This window comes from Dryobates pubescens, chromosome 27 (genome assembly GCF_014839835.1).
Source record: "Dryobates pubescens isolate bDryPub1 chromosome 27, bDryPub1.pri, whole genome shotgun sequence".
Classification (NCBI taxonomy): Eukaryota; Metazoa; Chordata; class Aves; order Piciformes; family Picidae; genus Dryobates; species Dryobates pubescens.
The window spans coordinates 4,110,900-4,123,619 of NC_071638.1; the positions used below are offsets into that span (position 1 = coordinate 4,110,900).

At 43.1% G+C, this 12,720-nt stretch overlaps 1 protein-coding gene across 2 annotated transcripts in view; it reads right to left on the bottom strand.

Annotated features, from left to right (window-relative positions):
- Positions 1 to 4,870: 4,870 nt before the first annotated feature.
- Positions 4,871 to 12,720, bottom strand: part of WNT7B (Wnt family member 7B) — a 133,920-nt gene continuing 126,070 nt past the window's right edge. For both annotated transcript variants that reach the window (XM_054173816.1, XM_054173813.1), the window contains exon 4: positions 4,871 to 5,350. In XM_054173816.1, the coding sequence (XP_054029791.1) occupies positions 4,871 to 5,350 (480 nt within the window). The remainder of the gene's footprint in view (positions 5,351 to 12,720) is intronic.

The following is a 12,720-nucleotide window of genomic DNA, read 5'->3' on the forward strand; positions in this document are numbered from 1 at the left end:
CTAAAAAAAAAAGTAATTAAAAAATTAAATCCATGAAATATGTTTGAACCTTTAAGTGACCTATTCACAGCATGCCTTAGATTTTTTAAAAGCTTGGCAAACCTTCTGATGAGTTTCATCTGCTTTCCCAGCAGATGTAGCATTACCGTTTGCTGTAGAAACTTTCTGCAGCTCTAGTAACAAGTTTCCAATGATGTAATTAGAAAGAAGGTGCAGTGTTTTCTTTGGCATCTGTGAGTAGAATGCTGTGCATATTTATGCTGCTATAAACCCTGGGCAACTCAGTTCATTTCAGTGAAGTTATTTTGGACTTGGTTCATATGAAATTTGGCTATACCATTATCTGCAGCTGGATATCTTCCCCAACAGGCAAATGCAACAAAGGTTGTACATTTTCTTTAGATTCATATAGGAAGAGACTACTCTCAGCATCAGGGAAGATGCTACTGTTCTGACCAAGGTAAATGCTGTAAAATCTTTAAGGTCCAGATTAAGGTAAGGTTTTCAGGTGTGGCCATACTTGCTTGGATAAGCTGGAGGATGAGCAAGTGCTGAAGTCAAGGCCTTCAAGCCTCTCCTCTACATCTCTTACATCTCTGTTCACTGACCTGTTACATGAGGCTTGTGTTCAAGAACCATTTTGGAGTCAAATGCCACATTTCCATTACCATTTATCTCACAGAATCACAAAACTGTCAGGGTTGGAAGAGACCTCGAAGACCATCCTGTTCCAATCCCCCCTGCCATGGGCAGGGACACCTCACACTACATCAGGTTGCCCAGAGACACATCCAGACTGGCCTTAAAAACCTCCAGGGATGGGGCTTCTACCACCTCCCTGGGCAACCTGTTCCAGTGTCTCACCACCCTCATAGTGAAGAATTTCTTCCTAACATCCAATCTGAATCTATCCACTTCTAGTTTTGTTCCATTCCCCCTAGTCCTATCACTACCCAACATCCTAGAACGTCCTCTCCAGCTTTCCTGTAGCCCCCTTCAGATACTGGAAGGCCACAATTAGGTCTCTTTGGAGCCTTTTCCTTTCCAGACTGAATAACCCCAACTCTCAGTCTGTCTCCACCTCCTTCTCATTTGAGCCAGGTGAAGCCTCTGGTGGTAGCGTGGTCGGTGCTTGCGGTGGTTCCTCTGTGCCACTGATGTAGATGGGTGACTTTGGACTGTGATACCAAACAAAAGCATGTTCGTTGCTGTTTCTCACAGAGCACAAAAAAGTGCTTTGGACTTGGAATCTGCCTAACATCTCTCAAGAGGCTCAAAAGGCCTTTGCATAAAGCCTTGTTACTGCTCTTCCTCTTTTGCTAAATGAAGAAGAAAGAAGAAAGGTAACTAGAAGGGGCGGGGAGGGTGGAGCAGGGAAGGGGAATTAAGTTTTAATGGAAACACATTTCACCTTTCATTTTTTCTGCTTGCCATAAGACATTAACGTAGTAAACAAATTGATCTTAGCTCTTAAAATCTTTAATAACATACAGCATTTTGAGTTTTGTCCTGTCCTGGTTAAACCACGCTGTCTTGCTGCTGGCATTCAAGCCTTTATGTCACAGTTCTTGAACACCGAACTACATTTAAACAAAACAAAACAAAACTAATAATAGTAATAATAATAAAGTTGTGTGTAACCCACTTCTGTTCACAGACACCTTCGTTACAAGGTTGCCACTGGAGGGGGAGGGATGGGGGATGTTTCAGTACATTAGTGAGAATGGTGTTTTCTGAGCAAAACTGTTTCATCTTGGGACCTCACAGTTCAAAGTCCATGCGTCCCCATGGTCAGCCCCTGCTTTGTGCCATACAGTGCCTTTCTGCACCCCTACACAAGCAAAGCTTTCAGAGGATGCTCTGAGACATTGTATTCTAGACAGCTAATCCATTCATGGCATCGTTACCATGGTGTTACAGTAGCTGACAGAGTTATTTGACAGAGGGGGATGTAAAAAAACAACACACACACACCACAAAAACCCCCAAAACAAAACAAAACAAAAAAAGAAGAGAGAAAGTGTCACTTTGGTCCACTTTTCAGAGTGGTTGGTGTTATAACATATAACCTTCTTTTTTTCTTTGTTTTTTTTAATGCAGTGTAGTTCACAATAATTTAAAATACTCTATAGACATTTAAACGATATACAATAATATAACTTAGTTGGATTCCTCAATTGTACTTTAACAAATACTATCCTAAGATATTTACACCATCTAGTACCATAAGACCGTGCATTACTGTGCTTGGGAGCTTTATTTGCTTCCTGTCAAGAATGCAGTGGAAGTACAGTATATCACTGTTATTCCACAACAATACCCATGAGTCAGAGGGACTTCAAACTATATGGGGGGGGGGGGTGACTAGCATTTTGGGGGGTGGGGGGAAGGGACCCTGTTGGCTTCTGTGGAGTTGCACTCATTCACACCAAGGCTGCCAATTTAAGAAACCGATGACAACAATGACAGAAAATGAGCTCTTCAATTCTGAATCGCTCCACAGGACACTCATCAAAAGGAGCTGTTTTTCAGAAGGTAAGTGCTTGGGGTCAGAAAGGCACATCCTCATGAGTGTTCAAATGTAAGCCCCCAAGCAATTAGTAACTTTTGTTAATACAGGCCCACAAATTAGGGAGGCAACCCTGGCTCGTTCACATCTCCAGCACAGGAGCTGGCGGAGTGGTAGCTCCACCGGTCCCTTGCCCCAAGAGCACCGTGTGGTGTGTGGCGAGTGCTCCCATGTCAGGTGGGGCAGGCTCACGTCTGTACAGCCCCCCTCAAGAAAAAAAAACCCATGAAACAAAACCAAAGCTAGAAATGCAGATATGCAAATGTTGGGAAATTTTTTAATCCAAGTTTCCAGAAAATCAGGTGGGGACCTTTGCTACAAGCAAACATTTGTCTGGTTAGGTGTGCTGTGTAATAAAGGGGGCTCTTGAGCTTCAAACCACTAGATTTTACAGCAGTAAAAGAGCTGAGGATTTTTGGTTTTGGTGTTGTGTTTTTTGCTTTTTGTTGTTTTTCTTAAATCTCTCATAGGGAAAAAAATGTGTGAATTAGAAAGGAGTGCTGGTTTAAAAAGACAGCTTCTTTCTAGACATTCATGTATTTACCAGGGCGGGTACATCATTGCCAACCTTAGAATAACGATGACACAGACTGACTTGATTTTTAGCTTTCTTACACTCGTGGAGCCACCACAGCTCCCAGGTTGCAGCACCCTAGAGCTCAGCTACTAGGTTTTTGTTAACTTCTCCATTCATACTGAGCATAGGTTATGTAAAACTATTGAGAATATCAACTTTCAACTCTTCGAGGCAAAATGCAACGCTCGGAAGGTCCTTCCAGTGAATTTGACTGCAAAGCAAAACCTTTGCTATTTGTCGAAGCATGTCTTTGTGTCCTAAAACGCCCTTGGAGGACCTGAGAGCACATGCTCCACACCTCAAGCCTGAGTCTAGAAAGAGTCATTCTTATTCAGGAGGCAAGCAGGAGAAGTCTTTTTTTGTTTTTTTTTTTGTCAAGCATTTGTAACCACAGTTTTGTGTGATGTTTTCGCTCAGTTCTGGCGATCGCTTAAGGCCTACAGCAACTGAACTCTAATAGTGGAGTGACAACAGATCAGTAGCATTGAAGAACTTAGGGAGAACCAAATACAAGAACAAAACAAAAAAAAAAATCATGAAAGTCAAAAGAGTTCCAATAAGTTTACATTTAGTACAGAATTAAGACATAGCTACCCGTTAGTGCTTAGAATTTTGTGATACTATTAAAACATAAATAATTCTTTCTTTTCTTTTTTAATGTTCATTCAAAGAGTTCCAGTGTCACTGGGAGCTGATGTGATTTTCTCAAAGTGAGTTGTTGGTTGTTTTGTTTGTTTGTTTTTCCCCAAACTGGTAGTGGAGTATTTCCATCATAGGTTTTTGTCTCCCTGCCAGTTGTTTTCTCTTCCTGCTTTCTTTAAAATTTAGGTTGTTGGTTTGTTGGGTTGGGTTTTTTTTGCAGCAAGGCTGCTGTGTCCCTAGTCAGTGAAGATTTCATTTTTCTTTGAAGAAATAAAATTTTGGAAAAACAAGGAAAAAATGGGGAAAAGGATTAAAAAAAAAAAAGAAAAAATGAGAAAAAAATTAAAATAAAAAAATGAAAAATGAAGGAAAGAAAAAATAAAAAGTAAAAAAATGGCAAAAAATGGGAAAAAAGGGGGGAAATGAAAAAAAATGGCAAAAATGTGTAAAAATTTTAAAAGAAAAAATGAGAAAAGAAAAAAGAAAGAGAAAAAAGAAAAATGAGGGAAAATAAAGAATGAAAAAAAATTTTTAAAAAAGAAAAATAAAAAAAAGGAAAAACTTTTTAAGATAACCAAATGAAAAAAAAAGGATTTGTGCAGGGCTCGGCAGTTTTATTGTTGTAAAATAGGTGAAAGTGTCTTTTCCTTTTAAATGTCACAGGAGCTGCATTGCAGTCAGCTTCTCTGGTATGTATAACTTAAAACATTTCCTAGGAGAACTCTACAACACCCAGGGTTGTATGTTTAAAAAATGAAAGAAAACCAAAAAAAAAAGGGGAAAAAAAAAAAAGAAACCGAGAGAAAGCTTCGTGTGGCGGTCAACATCTCCTTATTCCTGTTGCCCTTGTGTCCAAAGCAGGTGCAACAGCCATCCAGCAAAAAAAAAATGTGAATACATTGAATGCACCATCCTTAGAAGTGTAAGTAGTGGGGAGGGAGTGGTTGTTGTGGGTCTGGTTGTTTCTTTCTTTTCCCAAAGATTAGATGTGCAAAACGATGCTGTCGTCATCTGTGATACCCCATACTGCCTTCCCTGGCGGCGGCGGCGATCTCGGCTCCATTCGCTCGCAGGCGACGCCGTTATTTGCAGGTGAACACCTCTGTCCGCTCGCTGCAGGTGTTGCACTTCACAAAGCAGCACCAGTGGAATTTGCAATTGCACTGCCACACCTTGGTGTACTGGTGCGTGTTGTACCCTCTCCCGCAGCACATCATGTCGCACCCGTCCGCGTTGGGAGAGGTGCGGTTGCAGAGCCGTCCCTGGGTACCGACGCTCCCCGTGGAAGCGTCTTCCTCACAGTAGTTGGGTGACTTTTCGATGTACACTAAATCTGTCTCCATGGGTTTCTGGTAACTTTTGACCTGCTTGATCTTCAGGAAGGTTGGCTGTCTTAACCTGCTGGCTCGTACCACCTCCACCTGCACCGCAGCATTGTATTTCTCCTTCAAAATGTAGCCGATCTCTCGGAATTTAGGAAGCGTGGTCCAGCAGGTCTTAGTTGTACAGGAACCTGAAACTCCATGACACTTGCATTCCAATTTCATTCTCTCTTCAAGAACCTGTGTGCACACAGACATTTGCCCATTGTTAGTGTGGGAAAACAGTATTGAAAGCTTGCCTACATCTCAGCCTGTTTGCTTCGCTGCTGCTGGTTGAAATCTTTCAACTGCATGCTTGCAGACCTCCTCACCTCCCAGCAGAGTGCTTGTAACAGATTTTGTTTTGCTTGGGGCCTGCTTAGAAACTCAGTGTTTTGTCATTTCCTTAGAAAATGTTGCATTCATTTTCAAATATTGGAGAATATTTACTTAAATTTCAGAAGCCAGATTTGAGTGGCCCTGGGGAGAAGGACTTGGGAGTCCTGGTGGATAACAAGTTATCCATGGGTCAGCAATGTTCCCTTGTGGTCATGAAGGCCAATGGTATCCTGGGGTGCATTAGGAGGAGTGTGTCCAGCAGATCAAGGGAGGTTCTCCTCCCCCTCTACTCTGCCCTGGTGAGACCTCACCTGGAATATTGCATCCAGTTCTGGGGTCCCCCGTTCAAGAGGGACAGGGATCTGCTGAAGAGAGTCCAGCAGAGAGCTACCAGGATGATTAAGGCATTGGAGCACTGCCCTGTGAGGAGAGGCTGAGAGCCCTGGGGCTGCTTAGTCTGGAGAAGACTGAGAGGGGATTTAATAAATGTTTATCAATATCTGGGGGCTGGGCATCAAGAGGGAGGGGACAGGCTCTGCTCACTTGCACCCTGGGATAGGACAAGGGGCAATGGATATAAACTACAGCACAGGAGGTTCCACCTCAACATGAGGAGGAACTTCTTCACTGTGAGGGTGACAGAGCACTGGAACAGGCTGCCCAGAGAGGTTGTGGAGTCTCCTTCTGTGGAGACTTTCAAGTCCCAGCTGAATGTGTTCCTGTGTGACCTGTGCTAGATTCTATGGTCCTGCTCTGGCAAGGGAGTTGGACTCGATGGTATTCGGAGGTCCCTTCCAAATCCTGACATCCTGGGATCCTGTGAAGTCTTTAAGAGCCAAATTATTTTAAAATGACTTTAAAATATATATATTTTCAAACCACTTTCATTTTTGTGAACAAAAGGGAAAGTTAAATCAAATGTTTTAAGATTGAGAACGCTTAATCTTTGCTGCTTTAAGCAATGCTCAAAGAAAGTTTCAAAAGTACTGACCAGCCTTAATACCACAGAACGACATATTGCCGTGTGGCTGAACAGACCTGCATGTATTATCAGTGGCAGTACCAGCAAACCTATTAAGTATTCAACCCTCAGAGCAGACCATCCCCTTTAAAGCAGCACTCCTTGCAGTACCCATCCCAGCTATCAAATACCTCCCTAAGAAGCTGGGGAAGGGCCTGGAGAATAAATCTGATGAAGAGTGACTGAAGGAGCTGGGGCTGTTTAGTTTGAAAAATAGGAGGCTGAAGGGAAGACCTCTACAATTACCTGGAAGTACATTGTGGAGAGGCTGGTGCTGGTCTCTTCTCACAGGTAATTAGTGATAGAACAAGAGGGAATGGCCTCAAGCTATGACTGGGTAGGTTTAGACTGGACATTAGAAAATATTTTGTCACAGCAAGAGTGGTCAGGCATTGGAATGGACTGCGCAGAGAGGTGGCTGGGTCACCAACCCTGGATGTATGTAAAGGTCGTTTGGATGTGGTGCTTGGGGATATGGTTTAGGGCTGAACCTTGTAGAGTAGGATTATCAGTTGGACTTAGTGATCCAACCTGAATGTTTCTGTGATTCTGGGAACACGTTCAACCACAAATACAGTGTTTGCACCAGGGCAACATTAGAGGAACTGTGTAACATTAGAGGAAACAAAATGCACTGAAGGGTCCTGTTCAGCTGTGAGCCAAAGATAAATGGGAGTGCTCATTATGGCTGTTGCTAGAGGATGTTAACCTAGAGGAGGTTAGTCCAGTGTCAGATGGTCTCTAGAAAGGAAACACAGTAGGTGCTTGGGCTCACCCTCTGCTCCCGACCTCCGTTGCAGCTGAGCCACATCACAGCTGGCACTTGCCTCCTTCCCTGGTGTATGCCCAGGGGGAAGGCAAGCCCAGCTCCATGTGCATGGTGGAGGGGAAACCAGCCTCACGGAAGCGTCTCTGTTTTTCTGCCCTCGTGCTACCACTTAAGCCTGACCACAATTACACCCACAGTCATCATTAGCTTATGAAAATCAAGGCCTAAGAACAAAGCAAACTGATCTTTCCCTTTCTCAATGGGATGCTAACAAAGAAATATGAGCTACCAAGCTTGTCTTAAAGCATTACTGATGCTGCAGACCATCTCCTGTAGTGGTTTTGTTGCAGATCCCAGAACATGACTGAAATGGGCAAAGGATAAAAGGGCCGAAATCTGAGTACAATGGCATAATGAAGCAGAAGGGAAGTAAAAATGCTTACTGCTTAAGAAAGTGGTCTTAAAATAAAAGCTGCACAGATCTGCTTATCCCTGCAAATAGAGGGCACCCTTCTGAGCTGTTTGAATTTAACTTAAATTGTATGCTTTGGGTTTTATCCAAATTTCTGGGGTTTCAATATTAAAGAGAATATTTGGTTTTGATTCTTCCTTGGCAGTAGTGGCAAGTATGAGAGAGCTGAGCATCCTATTCAAAAACACCTTAGGCCTTCTGGAACTGCAGGGTTTTCCCAGGTTAAGGTCAAGTCAGCCGATCAGAGGCAGAAAATGTGATTTCCAGGAAAGTTCACTGGGTTAGGGAAGAAGATCCTTTAGCTGCAACTACTCTAACAGAGAAAATCAGCAAGGCTGTCATGAGCTGCTTTTCCAGTGGGCACCGTAAAGACCACTGACAAACTGTATCACCTTCCTGTCTTCCCTATGGAAAACAAACAAACAAACAAACAAACAAACCAAAACCAACCAAACAAACCAGGCAAAAACTTGATGCTTTCTGTTGCGTTCTGGCAGTATTTCCATGGCAGTGAGCAGAGAAATGCTTTATGAAATACTCTAGGGTCCTTCAGGGTTCTCCAGGGTCTCTTCTATTTCATGCTTGTGAGGAAGGAGGTGATTTTTTTCTTTTGTAAGACCTCTCAAAAAGATTCTAATCTTGTTCCACAAACCTGCTTTAAAATAATCTCTTGGTGTATGCAGATATGTATAAAAGTGCTTGTAAGTTTTACTGGATATTGCTGAAATATAGTTTGCTGTTTGTGCAGCTTTCTCAGCCACTGCTCAACATACAGTTGCAGCCAAAAGAACTGCAGCACGATCCACAACAAAAGCTGGATGCAGGCAATCTTCTCTACACCTTCACCAAAGAGCACTAAGATCTATGGACTTCCAGGAAAGCATTATCAGTGGGATGGTTCTGCCATACCTGATTCATGACCTTCTCGCTAAGTAGTAAGTCTTGGAGAACAGAATATAGTAGAATTAGCCAGGTTGGGAAAGACCTTTGAGATCATTGAGTCCAACCTCCCAGCACCATCTAATCAACTAAACCATGGCACCAAGCACCCCGTCCAGTCTCTTTCTAAACACCTCCAGTAATGGTGACTCCACCACCTCCCTGGGCAGCCTATTCCAGTGGCCAATCACTCTCTCTGTGTAGAACTTCTTCCTAACCTCCAGCCTGAACCTCCCCTGGTGCAGCTTGAGACTGTGTGCTCTTGTTCTGGTGCTGGTTGCCTGGGAGAAGAGACCCTTCAGGTCCTTCAGGTAGTTGTAGACAGCACACATTTTGTCATGTCCTATGTACTTCTGACATCTGGGTTTGAGTTGAAAAGGCCCAGTAGGTAACTCGCTCAGAGACTGGGAGGAGGTGAAGCTGGGAAACTGCTAATTTTTAATTATGGGCACTCCGGGCACTTCCAAGGAGCTTCTGTCTGTATCATTGATGTATTTCCCTGATACAGCAGAAAGTGTCATCATTCCTGAAGGGAAAAATATCACCCATCCTGGTGTCCTAGGTGTTATCTTTATATATTTATACATAGAAGTGTGTGTGTACTTCTGCCTGTCCGTGTGTATTTGATGGAGATGCTGCCATTTATCTTCGGCACTGCCCGGCACCCTCTGTAGTATGATCTCCAGCAGCTTCATCCTAAGTCTTGATGTCTCCTTTTGTTCTTGCCTTTCTGAAGATCCAGTTTCATGACTCATTTTCCTGTACAGAAATCTGATTTCACTGCTGTAATTTTTTTCTTCAAAGGTTCCCATTGTTTATGACGGTGGAAGAACTTGAGGCTCAGAAAAGCTGAAGGTTGAAAACCTGTGAATTCATGATCCTGAAGCTAATCTCACAGGTTTGGTTGGTGGCTTTTTTTGTTTTGTTTGTCATTTTTTATTAGTTTCAGAGGCTTTGATCATGAATCTGGAATGCTTGGGGTTACAACATTGAGCACAGGCCCAATCATCAGGTAGTTAAATTCCTGAACGCTATAATTTGTTCTTCCCCTGTCAGCTGTGAGTATAAAATTGTGCCCAAAAACTTGGAGCTCAGGGAATGTAAGACCCAAACTAAGCAGTTTCTAAGCAACTTTTGCTTTTGTTCTCCCCTCTTTCCACCCAAATGCTGCTGAGTGTTCCTCTTTGCTGACAAGCCAGCACATTTGGCTTTCCCAGAGTTATATCTGTCTGCATGATATCACAAACAGCTTCCTACTCACCAGCAAGGTGCAACTGGACCTGGCAAAGGTGTCAGGATTTGACCCCGTTCACCTGGTGCTGTGAATGAAGAGCAACTAATGGGTTTTTTCCTGAATGTCCCTCCAGCTCCATTTTCCTCAGCAAAATTCCCATCAAAGCTTTGACCCTGAGCCTCGAAGGTACTTATTTACTCAGATCTAATACTGTGCCAAGCTTAGGTGCCTGATTAAAGATTGAAAATCATTAGCTTGTAGGACCCACTCTCTCAGCAGTTTCATTTGTCATATGTCAGTACCTCGTATCTAATCTTGAATGGTTTACAGCAAGATCTACCTCCCAGAGCAAATTCCCATCCTTGGACTGTGCTGCCTCAGACTAAGTGTAGGAACATTCCTCAGGTCCCTTTTCCATGCACACAGGCCCACTCCCACCTCGCTGCCATCTTGCCAACTAAAATTTCCTAACTGCTGCTACTTTGTTCGATGAATTGTGAAATATGAAGTTAAAGCTTTCTCATCCCACATGTTTTAATACCTACATAAATAACACACTGAAAATGCAGTTTGAGGGTTGTCTACTGCCAGTTAAGTAGTAAAAAGACTTGTGAAGGCTGAAAGGGAACAAAACAGTAAGCATATGAAAAGAAATCCTTTTTGTTTTGTTTTGTTTTGACAAGTTCCATATCTAGACCCAACTGCATAACATCAGATACAGTTTCTGCACATATTAAAAAGGCTATCTGGATGAAATATGTAAAAACAACAGTAACATTTTGTGTGTGTTTGTTTTGGCTTGCCTCTTCTGGTTTGTGTTTTCCTTCGTGGAAATGCACATTTTTGGAGCAGATGTTGAATGTAACAAAATCCATATTACTTTTTGACTGCAGCATCAAGAAGACGCAGAAAACTTTAGGGGCTTTCCCCCATCAAATATGCAAGTGATCAGCTTTTGTTTTGGCTAATAACAGTACCAAAAGATATGAATCTTGGGTGCAGGATATCACCACCTCTTTGACACTCATGCTGCAGCAACCATGAGAGCCAGTGGCTTGCCAGCAGTCTGTGGACACTGGCTAACAGCTGCAGCATGGATTGGGGTCCACCACTGCTGACTGTGCTTACTCCCTCTCCTGTCACATCCCTCTTTTTCTTATTCCTTGGTTTAAAGGGGAAAAGGGATTGCAGCCACAGCATGAGATGTTTTTTTCCCCTGGCACTGCTCAGAACTCAGAAGGGCTGAGGATGCTCTGTGGTGTGAAGATGTATCAACTGACCTTTCGCCCTTCACCTGCCTCTCTAAGTAAGGCACCCTCTCGTGTAGTATCCCCACTGTTGTAAAAAACACTGAAGATCCACTGTGCTGGAAGGTGTCCAGAGAAGGGCCACGAGGATGATCAGAGGGCTGGAGCACCTCTCCTATGGAGACAGACTGAGAGAGTTGGGATTATTCAGTCTGGAGAGGAGATGGCTCCAAAGAGACCTAATTGTGGCCTTCCCATATCTGAAGGGTGCCTACAAGAAAGCTGGGGAGGGACTTCTTAGGGTGTCAGGTAATGATAGGACTAGGGGAAATGGAAAAAACCTAGAAATTGATAGATTCAGATTGGATGTCAGGAATAAGTTCTTCACCATGAGGGTGGTGAGAGACTGGCACAGGTTGCCCGGGAAGGTGGTTGAAGCCTTATCCCTGGAGGTTTTGAAGGCCAGGCTGGATGTGGCTGTGAGCAACCTGATGTAGTGTGAGGTGTCCCTGCCCATGGCAGGGGGTTGGAACTGGATGATCTTTGAACTCCCTTCTATCCCTGACAATTCAGTGATTCTATGCTCTCTTCACTTGAGTTCTCCCCTTGGCTAGGAGGAAAATAAGCCTGGGATTTGGGGACCTGCTGCCCATCACATTGAAGTCCTGCTATTATGAGGGTGGGCTGTATAGATCCTAAACCACCTGCGCCTCTTCCCTAGAAGAAGAGAAAGTAGCTGCTAAGTTTGAGCAACAAACACTTGCCATTGGTTAAAGCTTTCTCAGTTTCATTTCTTACAGTGGAATTTTGCAAGAAGCAAAAATCCTGAGAAGCACTTTTCAAACCATTCCCAAAACTGGTGTGATTTCAGTATTTCGCTCTGTTTGGTATCTCCTATAAAGCCTGAAGGTAAAATTTTAACAATCATGAAGGGTCACAAATATTTAATTTCTAGGGTGTGGTTTGGGTTGGTTTTGGTTATTTTTATCTGTCAGGCAGTATAGAGATATCAGGTTTGAGGGGGTAGAGTAATATTTTACTAGATAGATGGTATTTTTCTTGCATGGTACGCAAGGGCATGTGCATTTCTAGAATAAAACCATCGAGCAAGTCCTAAAATATTTGGCTACTGCTCCCTCCCCTGCGTCCCCCCTCGAATTTTAAAGCAAAATGTTAAAAAAGAAGGATAGTACCAGATGTAGCTTCTGGCAGTCAGTGTTAAGGGTGTGTTTCTGGAAGAAAGGAAAAAAAAGAAAGAGGCTAGTAAATCCAACCCAATTGGAAGCAGGAGACCTATCCTCCAGAGATTTTTGAGCCAAAACTTGCATATTCAGGACATATGGATAAGCATTAGTTATCCATCTAACCCACCCAAGCTGTAACACCAAACTTTTTGAAATTGGATTTATATCTGTCTGCAAACCAATTTAAGCGGGAAAGTGGAAAGTATGCCATAAAGCACAACTATTGAAAGCTTTTCTTTCATGAATGCTCTCACAAGGGCTGCGCAGTGAAATACTTTGTCTCTTCTGGAGAAAGAAACTTTCAGC